At 42.1% G+C, this 16,252-nt stretch overlaps 1 protein-coding gene across 19 annotated transcripts in view; it reads right to left on the bottom strand.

Annotated features, from left to right (window-relative positions):
- MACF1 (microtubule actin crosslinking factor 1) overlaps window positions 1–16,252 on the bottom strand; it is a 334,551-nt gene that overhangs the window by 32,485 nt on the left and 285,814 nt on the right. For 13 of the 19 annotated variants that reach the window (XM_047793443.1, XM_047793433.1, XM_047793438.1 and 10 more), the window contains 16 exons: window positions 15,460–15,666; window positions 13,978–14,097; window positions 13,437–13,544; window positions 10,956–11,174; window positions 9,792–9,995; window positions 9,065–9,073; window positions 7,886–8,117; window positions 6,758–6,984; window positions 4,859–4,981; window positions 4,659–4,760; window positions 4,038–4,139; window positions 3,771–3,944; window positions 3,524–3,679; window positions 3,182–3,379; window positions 2,225–2,353; window positions 1,435–1,608 (listed from right to left, as the gene is read on the bottom strand). In XM_047793443.1, coding sequence (XP_047649399.1) covers window positions 1,435–1,608; window positions 2,225–2,353; window positions 3,182–3,379; window positions 3,524–3,679; window positions 3,771–3,944; window positions 4,038–4,139; window positions 4,659–4,760; window positions 4,859–4,981; window positions 6,758–6,984; window positions 7,886–8,117; window positions 9,065–9,073; window positions 9,792–9,995; window positions 10,956–11,174; window positions 13,437–13,544; window positions 13,978–14,097; window positions 15,460–15,666 — 2,484 coding nt within the window. The remainder of the gene's footprint in view (window positions 1–1,434; window positions 1,609–2,224; window positions 2,354–3,181; window positions 3,380–3,523; window positions 3,680–3,770; window positions 3,945–4,037; window positions 4,140–4,658; window positions 4,761–4,858; window positions 4,982–6,757; window positions 6,985–7,885; window positions 8,118–9,064; window positions 9,074–9,791; window positions 9,996–10,955; window positions 11,175–13,436; window positions 13,545–13,977; window positions 14,098–15,459; window positions 15,667–16,252) is intronic. The other 6 variants (XM_047793439.1, XM_047793450.1, XM_047793447.1 and 3 more) reach the window with 1 other exon arrangement.

The raw sequence follows: 16,252 nt of genomic DNA, 5'->3' as shown, positions 1-16,252 counted from the left end.
CAAATCTATTATAGAAATGCTAAGAATATACTGCAAGTTACTAGATGGCAGAAAATCTTTCCACATCATTTTATCTACATATTCTTTAAGAGAGCACCACACACACTTAAATGATTTTAGTGGTCCTGAAATGCAATGTTCTTGCAAAATCAGAAATAACTGTACTTGACAGCTAGCTAGCCCTTGCTCAATCAAGTTCAGCTGACCCTTGAATAACATGGGGTTACAAGAGTCGATCCTCCAGGAAGCTGAAAATCCATGTGTAACTTTACAGTCAGGCCACCGTATCCACTGTCCTGAATCCCAAGATTCAACCAAGTGGGGATTGTGTAATACTGCAGACAAATTTACTGGGAAAAAAAAAATACTGCAAATAAGTGGACCTGCACAATTGAAACCCAGTTGTTCAAGGGCCAAAACTGTATTTCTCGAAGCAACCTGCTCCACTGCTGGGAAAACTCTCTAGAAACTTTCTGATTACGTGTCAGAATCTCCCTCGATTTCTTTAATTAGTCTTAGTTCTCCATTCGGCAGGAATTATAGAGGAGCCTCATCAAAGAATTAGAACACAGCCATACTCTCAGGCCCTCTGCCCATTCTTTGTATAACAAAGTTACCAGATCCCACACTAGAAGAATTCTATCAAATTAATGCTCCTCTCAACATTTTTATGAGTATGTGGTTTATTTCCTTCTGCCCATTAAAAGTTCATGATGACACCGTTCATGCCTTTACTGCTTCCAGTGTACGCCTAGCATAGTGCCTGGTACATGCACGACTAGCATCTATCTGTTCAATGGATGTAGCCAATGGATTTGACCACGTATTTTACGTTTTATCTACCTAGTACAGAAACTCTGTGCTCATTAAAAAAAAGCAATGTTTTGGGGTAAATGCCTTGATCTCTGATTACTTTTCTTTTAAAGAGAATTTGATTTTTGAGGAAGAGTAGGAAGAAGCCATACAGTTTTCTACTTCTGAGTTTTAGTAAATTTTTATATTGCACTTACACTAGAAAGGAATTATTAGTGATACACCCTGTGTGCTGTTCCCAACCTCCCAAGTCACCAACTACCACAAAACCCGTTTTTAAGTAGGAACACAAATCAGTAATTAATATGGAATATACAGTCCATCACTGAGCAGTTACAGGCAGTAATGCTTTAACTGGTAGATGCAGAAAGGGAATGCAGTATTGTAAGAGCAAGTACTGGCAGAAACTAGTAGCATCAATGCAGCTTGACATGGATGGAAAAAAGAAATGAAATGGCAAGAAGATGGCTCGATTAGCACAAAGCCAATTCTGAGGATATTGGTTTTGCTAGCTTCTCTTACAATATAAGGGGGTCTTAACAAAATCTGCTATAGAAACTAGATGATAACTGCATGCAATCACTAAACCAACTACACTAACTCTGAATTTTGCAGTGATACCTTTCTTTCTTCCATCTTACTGCTGACCACATGCCACTTCTGTTCCAAGAGTGCCACGCTCTGTTCTGTCTTTGAGCCAGACCCAGAATCATCGCGGCTGAGAAGCATCAGCCTGCCCTTGTCCAGTAGCTGATTGTAAGTCTCCTCCTTGGCTTTGAGCTGGGAATAGAGTTCCTATAAGAAAAGGCAAGAACGACATCAATAATGCCAATTTCCTGAAAGACACCCATACACAGATTTAGGTCTCGTTTTGATGAAAATTCTTTCTTATGGATTCAATTCAACTACTGAACAATTACGGAATGAAACCCACCACTCCTCCCTAACATAAAAATAATTTTGTTACCAGAATTTTTTTAAGGATCAAAAATTTATTTCCTCTTTTCCTGAGGGATTTGCCTAGAAATTACATTGCCTTTATTGAAATACTGTCAGTTTCTACTGGATTTCCTTAAATCCTTCCTAAGTAGTCCTTTTCTTAAATACGACATCTGTTTTATTATGTATTTGTCATCTTGATGCTCTCACCGTCAAATCAATATTCCTGTGCAGTGAATCCAATTAACTAGAAATTTACCAGCTCACCAATGTATTTCTGGTCGACTCTTCCCTGTCGTTACTGCTGCCTATTGTAGGGTGTTAAAAGCCTGTACAGAGCAGCAATCCCCAAGTACTCAATTGTCAGTGAAAATGTACTACCTGGTTGACTCCCAGATACACGTATCTCTGTGGATTCAGAAAGGAGCTATGATTAAGGGATGCTCACGCTCAATTTCAAGAAAGCTATTACCATGTGTGTATCAAGCTGTTCCCTAGCAGTTTCTGGAAGTCCTCCTGTAGGCTTGGATGCTGAAAGTTGGGTCTCCATTCTAGTCAGTTCCAAGAGGAAATCTTCAATTTCACTGTGGAAACCCTGGGCCTTTTGAGAAAAGACATCGGGGAAAGTCAGTAGTCAATTTCAATGGTAAACTTTCTAAAGACCATATGAGGAATCTCTTGAGGGAGGAACTTTGGGCTGCTCTCAGGCAGGGTTGTTCTGGTGCTGGATGTGCAGGGGGCCAATATATTTACATATTTTTAGAATCAAGCAAAATCCTTCAGACCTCGCTGTAAGATACAGGTATCTGATATAACCTGATGAACTGACTGACTAAGGCACTTTGAGTATGGATCTGGAAGGACCTGACCTGATCCAAGAAATAACTGAAACGGTGACCAAGGTTTGTTACAACAAAGATCTACTAACTTTGAATAGCAGACAAAGGGACCAGGCTACCAACTAATTCAAAAAGGGAATTCCTGCTGTGGCTCAATGGTAAAGAACCTGACTAGTATCCATGAGGACGCAGGTTTGATCCCTGCCCTCACTCAGTGCTGTAAGTTGTAGTGTAGGTCATAGATGTGGCTCAGATCTGATGTGGCTATTGCTGTGGTTGCAGCAAAGGCCGGCACCTCCTGCTCCAATTTGACCCCTAGGCTGGGAACTTCCATACAAATGCCATGGGTGTGGCCCTAAAAACAAACAAACAAACACACACACACACAAAAGAGAGAGAAGACAAACTAATCCAAAAAGAACAACCCAACCAAAAGCTGTTCTTTCCAGACAAGTTCCAGCACAGAAATGACCTTCTCTCAATGCAGAGGGGGTTCTACCCTAAACCACTGTCCTTTCGTTGACTTAAGACAGGCTTTCTTCCGAAAATGCCATGTGCGTAGCTCTACCCATCTTGGACCGTGCATGTACCTGCTGCAGTGTCGACTGAAGCTGCTGCTCCCGCTCCTCTGTTTTTTGTAATACTGACTCCCAGCACTGGTTCATTGTTTCCAAACGGCTCCTTAAGCTGCTGGCATCATCTCCAGCGCTAGATTCAAGAAGCTCATTGCCAGCTTTATTGACTGTTTCCACCGTGGCTTGATGGGCCAAAACATCATTTTTTAGAACCTAAGAGATGTTGGGCAACATAATTTATCTTTAGAGATATCATTAAGCCTGGTTCCCTAAGGTGTGCACACCACCAAAACACTTTGGGTGGCAGTACCTGGTCTCAAACCTATAGGCTTAGAGATGAAAAATGAAAATACTTACGTGGTGCTTTGCGAGCTCAACTTCAATGACTTTTGGGTCTCCGCTTATCGGTCTCTGAGCATCTAGCAACTCTTCAGTGTGAGTCAGCCAACTCATTAGCTCCTCTAAGGCATGCTGGAACTGGCCAAGGGCCAAGAGAGCACCTTCCAGCTTATGCTACTCAGAAAATGAAATAAAGGGAACGCTTGTTAGGAAATGAGAAAACGGCAGACAGTAGTCCACTCATGTCCCCTCCCACGTGCCTTACCTGTCTGTGAGCAATTTTCTCACCCAGGTTCTCCCAGAGGTGTTTGAGTTCCGTCAAGGGTTCTCGTATAATGTCTCTGTCCGTTTCATCGGTAGCTTTCTTTAACATCAGTTCACCCTGGTGATTGAGTTTCTCCATCTCAATTTGCTGCTGGTAAACTTCCACTTTGAATTCCTGGCAACGACATACTGAATGTTAACATCAAGCCAAGTCTTTAAAAACTAAAGAGAAGCAACCCTTCTTCAAAAACCACTCCCAGGTACAAACCTTCATTTCATTTAACTGATCTTTAACAGTGTTGAGGTCAGTGCCGACAGGGGGCATTGTGCAGAGTTTAATCACAGTGTTATCTAGCCAGTCGAACATAGCCTAAAATAAAAATACAAATAAACAGTCAAAAACAAACACACGAGGACTCCGGAGACCATTAGCATGATCTCTGCTAATACAAGCAGAGATGAATACTGTCCAAAATAAACTACAATCTGGAAAAACTAAATATGAAAAAAAAGTTATATTTTCATGGCTAGCTAGCAAGGTCAGGGTGTGCCCTGGGTCCTGTGCCAAGCTGTGCTTCAAGATAACCTGGGTTTGGAACCTCCTAAAGCAACGACTTTGACAGCCAGGCCAGCCTCACTGTATAGCCACTGTGAGGATAAATATTATGAGAACATGATGAAAAACATGGCAAGCAGAGCAGAAATTCCAACGTTGGAACTTCTAGCACTGGAAGTGGAAAACTTTGGCTGGCAATACAGGAGCAGCAATGTCTTAAGTTTGGGAATGCTGTAGTCCTGTGAAGGTGACCCATTCTTATGCTGGATTCAGATAATGACAAAGAGACCACAGAACCTATATTTCCGTGGTGGTCACCTCGTGGCCTCTCACCTGAAGAGTGTCCTGATACTGCACAGCAGCTTGCATGGCATCCTCGAGCTTTTCCAGCCTCTCTCTCCATGTTTTGTTTAAGTTCTCCCAGGCATTATTCATCTAGGGGGAAAAGAGTCAATCACATTCTCCAACTAACACCACTCTTAGAGCGAGCCCACTAACATCCCCGTCTGAAGCCCCTGTCCGTTTCTCCACACCTCATCAATGCTCTTCTTCACTTCTGGCTTCTCAGTTTCTCCACAGGCAAAAATCAAATCTGCTCCAAGGATTCGAATAAACTCCAGCTCCTCATGCAGACCATCTGTCTCTTCCTTAATAGTCTGCATGTAAATGAAGAGAACATAAGCCAAAACAGAAAGCAGAACAGAACTTCCTAAACTTTGCAAATGTAATCCATATCCCCATCAATAGCAGATGTTGAACAGAACTGTCAATTTCATTAAAGCCTTTTTTTTTTTTTCCCGTGGCCACACCTACAGCACATGGAAATTCCTGGGCCAGAGATCGAATCCAAGCTACAGCTGTGACCTACGCCACACTTGCAGGAACATCAGATCTTTAACCCACTATGCTGGGCACTGAACCCACGCTGTTGGAGAGACAATGCTGGATCCTTAACCAGCTGTGTTACAGTGGGAACTCCACTGAAGTCTTTTGATGTTCTTAATACTTCACTCATGAAGCTTCTGGTTATTTTTCTCATATACATATATTTATACATTAATAATAAATATATAAAACAGTCTTGAGAAAGGTGCAATGAGCTTTAATAATTTACCAAAGGTCCAAGGAGATTACAATCTACCATCAGGAGTCTATTAAGAGAAGTATGTCTCAACATGGATAAGATAATACAAGTCACAATTTTTTTTTTGTCTTTTTAGCTATTTTTTGGGCCGCTCCCATGACATAAGGAGATTCCCAGGCTAGGGGTCGAATCGGAGCTGTAGCCACCGGCCTACGCCAGAGCCACAGCAACGCTGGATCCGAGCCATGTCTGCAACCTACACCACAGCTCACGGCAATGCCGGATCGTTAACCCACTGAGCAAGGGCAGGGACCAAACCCGCAACCTCATGGTTCCTAGTCGGATTCGTTAACCACTGCGCCACCACGGGAACTCCACAAGTCACAAATTTAAGAGCTGAGAGATGAGCATAACAGGAATACCAGGCTATATAATCTTAAAGAAAGTCAGTTCTGTGCCAGATCCTAAAAACTGGTGCATGGTCTGGCAATGACAGGGGTGGGGAAATGGAAAATAGTTAAAATACCAAGACTGTCTTGGCTTGCCCAAAATGGACAAGAGGCGATGAGACATGCATTTAGTAAAAATTGGGCTCCCCAAAAAGACTAGAAAAAGGTTAAGCCAAAGCAACAGTTGTTATTTCTGCATGATGAGTCCAGAATTTAATTTCTTTTCTACTTCCTATGTCTCTATATTAAAGAAATTTACTTGAGAAACAAGGTACATTATAGTGAGGACAAAATTCTGAAAGCAAAACTGGATTTTTTTGCTCCCCCCCCACCTCCCGGTTCAGGGCTGCATCCTTGGCATATAGAAGTTCCCAGGCAAGGGGTTGAATTGGAGCTACAGCTGCTGGCCTACACCACAGCCACAGCAACTCAGAATCAGATCCACATCTATGACCTACACCACAGCTCATGGCAACACTGGCTCTCAGACCCACTGAGCGAGGGCAGGGATGGAACACGCATCCTCATGAATACTAGCTGGATTTGTTTCTACTGCACCACAACAGGAACTCCAAAACTGGATTTTTAAAGCACATTCTACTAATCTGAATTGCTAAATTTAAAACTGATAACAGAATTACTTTTGGGTGATGGATCTGCTCTATATCACAGCTGGTGGGGGCTGTACATACTTTATACAAGTGGCAAAACTTGTACATTAAAATAAATCTACCATGATGACCAGCTGCCTTTTTTTTTTTTTTTTTTTTAAAGTGTAAAAAGGCTACTTAAAAGAAATTGAACTCTTAAGGCACGCAGTCTGGCTAAACAGATAACACAACACACTTGGACAAAGTGCTTTTCTAGAGGATGAACACAGGGTTTTGCTTCTTTCTTACCTCAGCAGCTTCGACCTGCTGCTTGATGATGGATGGGTCAATGCCGGGGCTTTCCAAGTCGTGGACAATGTCCTGGGTGTCTCTGATGGTGGTCAGGAGAGCTGCCATGTCATACCAGAACTTCTCCGCTAGCTCAAGGACATCAAGGAATTTAATTTCTCGCTCTTCAGCCCGAGCTTTGATGTCCTCCCAGAAGAACACCATTTGATCCAACTTGTCTTGGATTTCTGAGGGGGTAAAGAAGAGCGAACGGGACTTCTCTAAGGACTTGAAATCAGCCTCATTAAAAATTACATTTAATCCTCACATTTTCACAGAAATAATACTTAAAAAAGCTCTAAAAATTTATAACTGAAACATAGTTTTCCACCTTAGCTTTATTATTATCTTCATATTCTCATTTTCCACTTATGTGGGTCTCTCAAATAAAGCGATCACAGAGGTAATCTAGAAATGAGTGATCATCTGTTATAAAAGTACTGCTAAGACATAAAACCCCTCACTTACAAAAGGGGCTGAGATGAGGACTCTATTTCCAGTGTTCTGGGTTGAACCTGCTATGTTTCCCAATGGAGAGTGTTACAAAAGGTAGTTATGTTCTACCCACTATGGGTGCTGCAGTTTACTCATATTAGGGGGGTAAAGGAGCATTTGTTTTCTGGCCTGGGAATCTAACTACCAATTGTAACCTTGTTTCAATGGGGAGATGTGTTCTGAATTCTAAATGATTTCCTGGAATTCTCATTACTTGGGTACTGCCTTTGCAATCAGTGAAATACATTTGGTGGGATGCTGGAGGTAACCAGAGCCTAGAATTTATTCTTTTTTTTTTTTTTGGTCTTTTTAGGGCTACGCCTGCAGCATATGGATGTTTCCAGGCTAGGGGTTAAGTTGGAGCTGTAGCTGCTGGCCTATGCCAAAACCATAGCCATGCCAGATCTGAGCAGCATCTGTGACCTAAACTACAGCTCACGGCAATACCAGATCCTTAACCCACTGAGCAAGGCCAGGGATTAAACCTGTATCCTCATGGATACCAGTCAGATTTGTTTCCCCTGAGCCACAATGGGAAATCCAGAATTTATTGCATCGATTAAAAAAAAAAAAAAAAAAAGATTAATCAAGCACCTTTTGCAGCCAGATCCTTGTCGGCTCCCTGAGATCGCCCAATGAGCTCTTCTCCACGGCGCTTCAGGGCCTCGAAGGACGGCTGCAGCTTCTCCAGCTCCACCGTTGCACTCTTGTTGTCACTGATGCATTCCCTGATCTTGTCTACTTCAGCAGGGATCAGTGGTGGCATACGCAGGCGAGAGGAAAGATTCTCCAGAGTCTCCAACATGGGCTCGATTTTATCATGGAACTAAACACACGTCAGACCATTAGCCATCACAGCAGTACTTCCTCACACTTCCAAGATAAACGTTGGGGAGTAAGACCAACGTATAATCTACTACTGTTTAGGATAAAACCTGTGCTCAGCCTAGCCCAGTGGCTGCCAAGTGTTGGGTCTAGCTGAGAAACTACTTGGGGCATAGTACACCAGAGTTGGCCCATCAGAAAAAGTTCACTGTTTAAGAATCAATAAGATGTTACTTAACATACCAGAAATCAACTCAAATCATTAACGCTATTCCAACTAACATGATGAGAAAGGGACAAGACTATGAAACCAGTGAGAGTCAGTGTGTCAACACCTCAGATGACAGCTGCATGCAACAGATTAGACCAACAAGTTAGAGTTCCTCCACCAACTGTGCAAATGGATGGGGAACTCCATACACTACATGAAGTGGAGTTTAAAAGTATCAATGGCATGCAATTTGACAACCCATCAGATGTAATCGTGAGAACGAAAGTTGGCATGGTGAAAGGTAGTTAAGGAAGGTCAAAGCTAACCTTATTCTCAAAGAACAATCACCCTTTGTACTTTTCTGGTACTTTGAATAATGTGTCTATAATTGTAAAATTGTAATTTAAAATACGAAGCAGAGAGTGGAGAAAAAGAAGCAAAATAGTTAAGACTGCCCCCTAAAAAAGCTATCTAAAGCCAACTCTGGATTCATTCATTAGAATAAGGCTTACCAATTGTTAAATGTCCCATAGGAAATAACATGGTCAAATTTCCTTAACAAAATCCCTTCCCATCACGCCCTCATTTCAAGGTTTAGCCCCAAATGAAATTGGCATAATAAACTGCACTAATGAAATTTATTCCACTCAAGTTAAGGGACATTTCTTTATAAGTAATCCTTTCAAGTCTCAGCTTCATAAGAACACCCTAGTCCCAACAGGGGTAGGTTACCTTACCTCTGTAATCTGTAATGGTGGGCGCGGTCAACACAACAATGAAATGTGACGATGTGGGGAAGACAGGAGCAGGCAGCAACAACACAAAGTAACACATTCCACAATGTGAGTGAGAGATGGGACGGAAGGTGGGGGGAGAAACTTGAGTAAGTACAAATATTAACCAAGAAAACTGACTAAACATAGGAATAAAATACCCAGACATAACAGTAATATATTAGTTGAAAAGTATGTAGTTACATGCTGTAAACTCCACTGCTGGGGGTTTGTTTCTCCTTGGCTCTAACTTCTCTCTTAGTCAAGCATCTTTCTCTGAACTAGGAGTAAGCTGGTGGCCTCTTGAATAAGAGAACAAATGTGCTGTCTAAATCCCCAAAGCAACAGGCCCAATAGCCATCTGACTTTTCTTGAGGCTTTTGCTGCTTCAAGATGAATTTACCCAAAACTATCCCTGCTTAAAAGGTCATCACAACATAGAGTTTCCAAGGAAACCATCAATAGGTAACATATACTAGTCAAGATGCATTTCACCCTCCTCATAGTTGTCAGTAAACCAATGTTCCCTGGAATAAAACTGCAGAAGACAAAGGCTTCCAGTTGGCTGAGGATGGTGTTTCATCAGCATGCTGGTCTGGACATGCCTGAGCACAGGGGCATTCCAACACAGAGCCTCTTGCTTAGACTCAAAGACAGCTGAAGGTTATCTGAGTTTAAGACACACACGTACCTGAGCTGACTGGGAAACAGCCTCATCCAGGGCCAGGGCCCGCTGGCGCACCTCCTCTTTGATTTGGGCATATGTATTTTCTGCTTTCTGGTATTTTTCTTCCACCATTTCCCCCTCTTCAGGGTTTAACTCCTTTAGTTGGGGGCCTATCTTTAGCAGTTTATCAATATGAGGTTTGTGTTCAGCAATGGATTCCCTTAGTTGCTATGTGAAGAAATATGGGTTAAAATGAGCATTTTTATACCAGCTTGTCTGCTTAAAGTACTTTGATCAGAACTCATGCCAACTGAACAAACTGAATTACTGAAACCCAGGAAGTCCCAACATCTCACCATTTATGGAGGAGAAAAGAAAAAAAAAAATCGAAGTCTTGGGCTCTGACTCTAATTCTCTTAATTTTCAAAAGACAATTCAGATGATCTGCCACCCAGGAAGCCTTCCCAGACACATCCTCTCTCACTCTCAGCCTGCAATATGAATGTGTCCCAATGTTTTCTGTACTCATAAACACTTCCATGTACCACACTGCAATCTGCGTGCCTTAAGGTCTGTCTCCTGGGAGACACTGAGCAGGCCAAGCTATGAAGAACATTTCTGGTAATCCAACCACTCCTTAACTTTACTGCTCCCTACTTCCAGTTTACGTCCTTCCCTTTACAGGAATAGAGATAGGATAAGCACACGCCACAAACCACAAATAAAACAAACATTAAAAAGCTGTCTTTGATGGCAATAGCATCAGTTGGAGTGTCTAAAGATCTCCCTTTCATCTTAACTCTCTGCAGTGACTGCTTTCTGACATTCCTGAGTGGAGGCTCGCACTTCGGCAGGGGCCTAACCAAATGGAAAGGGCCCCCCAACCACATTCCAGTCCAATGACGCCCCACTGTCCCTGGGAAGAATGTTAAGCTCCCTTGATTTTCACGTGGTGTTGTTTACTTCTGCAATAACCAGCTTCCTGACATTTCCATAATCATACTCTCTAATTGATTCATATTAAAAAACAAAGGAAATAATCCCAATACGTATTTTTATTGTGCGAGGAAATTCTCATGGGTTAAGAATTTTATAACACAGACTTACACTCGGTGGGTACTGTTTTTGGATAAACCGTGGAGCCCATTTTCAGGTCTGCGATTAAATAAAGCGCAGCCTGCTCCTTACCCTCATTTCCTCCTGTTGATGCCTGAGCTGTTCGTGATCAATGGCCGGAGGAGGCAACTGTGCTATCAGTCCCCGAGTTTCCTCAATCCAGGGGCTGAGCTCCTCATAAGTTTCCCAAAACTGGTTCACCAAGACCTGTGCTCGCTCCAGGCGGGCGTAACGCTCTGAATTGAGCAGACTAATGGCTTCGTATTGCTGTATTAGAGACTCTGTCTTTTCCTATGACCAACAAAAAAGGGGTTAAGTATTACTACCAGTATGAATCCTGCTTTAAAGAAAAAAATGTAGTATATACACACTAAAAACGTTAAAGGAATACATACTAAAATCTAAAAAATATGGATTAATCTAGTAAGATTACAAGTGATTTTTATTTTCTTTGTATATAACTGAATTTTTAAACTTTCCTACCATACATATGTTTTTCTATAGTTTTTTAAAAAATGAAAGTAGTTTCAAAAACAGTAAAATAGGAGTTCCCGTTATGGCGAAGTGGTTAACAAATCTGACTAGGAACCATGAGGTTGCGGGTTCGATCCCTGCCCTTGCTCAGTGGGTTAATCATCCGGCGTTGCTGTGAGCTGTGGTGTAGGTCGCAGACGCGGCTCGGATCCAGCGTTGCTGTGGCTCTGGCGTAGGCTGGCAGCTACAGCTCCGATTCGACCCCTAGCCTGGGAACCTCCATATGCCGCGGGAACGGCCCAAGAAATGGCAAAAGGGAAAAAAAAAAACAAAAAAAAACCAGTAAAATAGCACAAGCACAACATAGCAGAATTAACCTTTCAGTGAATACCTTTTGCAATTTAGGCAGTATTATAACAAATCAGCTTGAATAAATATCTCAGGGACTATGATGACATATTTGCTCATCCAGTTTCATTTGGCTTTTTTCCTCTGATAAACATCTCCACAAAACTGGCACTTAAGCTTTGTATGTTTAAGATGAGTAGCTCAATTTATGAAGATTTCTGAGGAAATAGCGGTTACCCATACTGTTTGTAAAAAAGAAAAAATGGTATACAAACGGACTGTTGGCTGATTCTTTTAGGAAGGGGTAACGAGAGGAATTCTCATTGTAGCTCAGCAGAAACAAACCCAAGTATCATCCATAAGGATGTGGGTTCAATCCCTGGCCTTGCTCAGTAGGTTAAGGATACAGCGTTGCTGTGAGCTATGGCGCAGGTTGCAGATGCTGTTTAGATCTGGCATTGCTGTGGCTGTGGTGTAGGCTGGCAGCTGGAGCTCCGATTTGACCTTAGCCCAGGAACTTCCATATGCCAAAGGAGCAGCCCTAAAAAAAAAAGGAAAAAAGAAAGAAAAGAAAAAAGAAATGAGTAATGAGGAGTCCCCATTGTGGCACAGCAGGTTAAGAACCTGACTGTAGCAGCTCTGGTTGCTGCAGAAGTACAGGGTTGATCCTTGGCCTGGCACAGTGGGTGAAAGGATCCAGTGTTGCCACAGCTTGGATCCCTGGCCCAGGAATCTGCTGTGGTGTGGCCATCAGAAAAAAAAAAAAAAAAAAAAAAAAACACAGAAAAAAAAACACAGAAAAAAATGTGTAGTGATTGTTTAGAAGGACTTAGAGCAGGGATTAACATCTGCAGATGGTTTGAAAACTATCTATCTACCTGGAAAGGTAACCCAAAGATAACTCATTATAGATTGAGGATGAGCAGCAACTCCTCTGTGATAATGAAGGTGGGGAGAGTTCCCATTATGGTGCAAAGGAAACAAATCCAACCAGTATCCATGGGGATGTGGGTATGATTCCTGGTCTCACTTAGTGGTAAAAGGATCTGGCATTGCTGTGAGCTGTGATGCAGGTCACAGACTTGGGTTGGATCTGGCGTTGCTGTGGCTGTGGGGTAGGCCAGCAGCTGTAGCTCTGATTCAACCCCTAGCCTGGGAACCTCCATATGCCACAGGAGCAGCCCTAAAAACCAAAAAAAAAAAAAAAGAGAGAGAGAATGTGCAATGTATTTCACATTATTCACATTTCAGTATGGCTGTGAGGCTGCTTAGAGACATTTGTGAATGCAGGGTTAGGAGTTCTGAATTCCCCAGAACATCAAGTTGGACCTAAATATCACTATCAATAAGAGGGAAAAGGGAGTTCCTGTCATGGCTCAGTGGAAATGAATCTGACTAGCATCCATGAGGATGCAGGCTTGATCCTTGGCCCTGCTCAGTGTGTTCAGGATCTGGTGTTGCTGTGAGCTGTGGTGTAGGTGACAGACGCAGCTCGGCTCCCTTGTTGCTGTGGCTGTGGTGTAGGCTGGTGGTGACAGCTCCTATTTGGCCCCTACCCTGGGAACCTCTATATGCTTCAGGTGCAGCCCTAATAAGACAAAAATAAAAAAATTAAAAATAAAAAAAATAAGAGAGGAAAAAAACTTTCTTGAATTATTGTTTCACAATTATATTTCTAATTCACCATGATCAAGATAAGGACAGTATGATGAATTAGTAAGTGTAATTTACCTGTAATAGAGCTTTTTGCTCCTCTCCACATGTGCCAAAGATTTCACCACGATGACTGAAGAGTTCATCCATGGAATCTTTGTGTCGAATAATGTCAATGGAGAAAGCCTTTCAAAAGTAAACTGCAGTTAAGTCAAGGAGTACAAGACCCTGAGTCTGTGTTAGTGGAAAGTTAGACATCGCCTAGGAAAAATTCTTTGCTTTGATAAGGCCGTATCAAAAACTGTTCTTATAATGTCTGACACTTTTCCTACTTCATATCTGCAGTGCTTATCTTTAAGTAGCTTACAAAAATATCTTCCCTCCTGAAAAGCCAGCAGAAAACTGCTACCTGTTCTTTCCTGGATAAATGAGCCTATTCTTCCCTTTTCACAAGGCAAAAATCTCCTCCTTATCCTAACCAAGTATTTATAAAAGGAGTTTCTATACACCACCATGACACTTGCCTTGGGACAGTCAGAAACTCTCTCTTAGTCACTCTAAACTACTGATGATTCTTCTAGCTCAGGACACAGTGACAACACGTCGGTGTTACACTTACCTTCTGTACCTGCAGCTGAGCTGTGGTCTGGTCCTGTTCCAGGCGAATTGGACCCAGGGCCATCAGTTTCCGTTTTGTTTCAGCAACCCAAGCTAGCTCTGCGTCAGCAGCTTGCTCATACTAACAGACATATTGAAGAAAAATGGAAATAGTACAGCCAAGGTCGTCCTCCTTAGAATTCTAATTTATTCAATACAGAAAGGCCTAGATTTTCAGTAATACAGTTTACATCTCACCAAGCAAAGCCAAAATTGGTGAGAATTTTATAAAATCCCAAATCAAGATGCAGCCAGTTTAGAGTCGATTATTCTTCAACAAATATGAGTTGGTCCACTTTCAACTTCTTTAGAAAGACGTAAAAGAACCCAGTTAGTGGTTCTACAGCTAGAAACAATGGATACCAAGACCCTTCAAATGAAATATACTTCTAATGAGAGTGCTTTTAGGAGGCTATGCTCTCTTTCTGCTAATGCTCTTTTGCATACATACACAGTAGTTTTAGTCCCATATTTATATATCAACCTAACATGGCAGCAGACAGGGGCGTTAAGGTAACCTGGAAGTACTCGCTCAGCTGAAGAAGCATAAGACCCCAGAAGAACATCAAACCTTTAAATGGAATGCAATAGTATCAACAACAACAAAACCTAAGAACATGTTCTATGTGGCCGATGTTTAATGAGAGTTCCTCCATCTTTTATGTCTTCCCCTTCCACATTGCCAAATTACACTAATAGTTAAAGAAAAGTAAGTTCCCAGGCATGATATATGTCATAGCGAAATTATCTGGCCAAGGTCAGGATATTAATTATGATACACTGGGGGTGGACCTGGAGTCCGTCAGAGCAAACTTCTGTGTGGTTCAGAAAGCATTCACTTATCACTGTGAACCCAAGGAGTCATGTTATATTAATTTATTTTTTGCACCATGACACATTAGTAGGTGCAAATCTAGCTACAAAGAAAAAAAAAAAAAATAACTCTTCCAGAAAGCAAGGAAGAGAAAAGACTGAGGGAATGTGACACCTGTGTTTACCGGGGGGGTTCTATTTTGGATGGCTCTGCTATTCTGGTTAGCATATTTGATCGTAATTACAGTTCTTGGTTCAGTCCCTTCTTCCATTTAACAGATGATTATGTCAAACTAAGACTGTGATGCATTTGGACATTTGGATCTAGATATCACCCACCCCCATCACTACCTGCCCCTTTGCACGGCATTTGTGAGGAAAGGGCTCACACACACTCTTTTCCAAGCTCTTCTCTACTCAAAGGAGTCAAGTATTTTAGGTCACACCAAGATCCACCCTCACCCACCCTGACCTAATCACTTCCCACCACCGAAATAATTTGTTGCATCAGATAGAGCTTGACCTCCTTATTTCTATTTCTGAACCTGTGTTGATATGGGTCATAGTTTATACTTCACACACATATCCCCACTGCCTAAAATATTAATGCAGAGGTGTTTATAAAGATTACCTGTTGTGATCTCTGAATAGCAGCATCAATTTCATCCACCCTTTGTCCAACAGTGTCACTGACCAGCTTGTACTGCTCGTTGGCATCGGACACAAGTTTATCCAGCCCTTCTCTGGCTCTCCAGGGCACCAGCTCTAAGAGCGCATGGCTCACCTCATTCACCGTGTCCAACACCAGCCTGTGCTCCATGACCTCCTTCTTCAGCTCCTAAGGAGGGGAGAAAAGTTTTCAGGCCATCCCTTGCTAAATTAAGCCCATCAGCAGCTGTGCTGGGTGGAAATCGCTCTCTCTACCACACATCCCAGCAGGCCTCTGACCTCCTTCCTTCACTGATTTTTCTCTTGTCTCAGATTTTTCAATCACTGCACAGCCTGACTTTGGGCTCAGCTGCTGCTCAGAACTGTCTGCAAGACTTCTTGAGCCAGACTGTCTCTGGGTAACACGAATGGTGCTTCTTGCTTTTTTCTCCTAACTTCAACCAAAATGATAAATAACGTTCTAACCACAGGCATTTACCTCAACAAGTACTTAACACAGTATTTCTGTGCATCTGGAACTGCATAAGATCTTACAACAGAACAACATAACCATGAAGTACTCTTTTAGAGAATGAATTATGATGGTAAATTCTAAAATGTTACATATGCGGCCTAGCAGTTAAGGATTTGGCTTTGTCACTACTTTGGCTTGGGTTCGATCCCTGGCCTAGGAACTTCCTGCATGCTGCAGATGAGGCCAAAAAAAAAAAAAAAAAAGCTACATATGCAGCAAGCTTTCTAGGGTTTTGAGATTT

The sequence above is a fragment of the Phacochoerus africanus genome, chromosome 8 (assembly GCF_016906955.1).
Source record: "Phacochoerus africanus isolate WHEZ1 chromosome 8, ROS_Pafr_v1, whole genome shotgun sequence".
NCBI lineage: Eukaryota > Metazoa > Chordata > Mammalia > Artiodactyla > Suidae > Phacochoerus > Phacochoerus africanus.
Note: the sequence above shows the minus strand (reverse complement) of the source record. Positions and strands in the feature narration are given on the sequence as shown.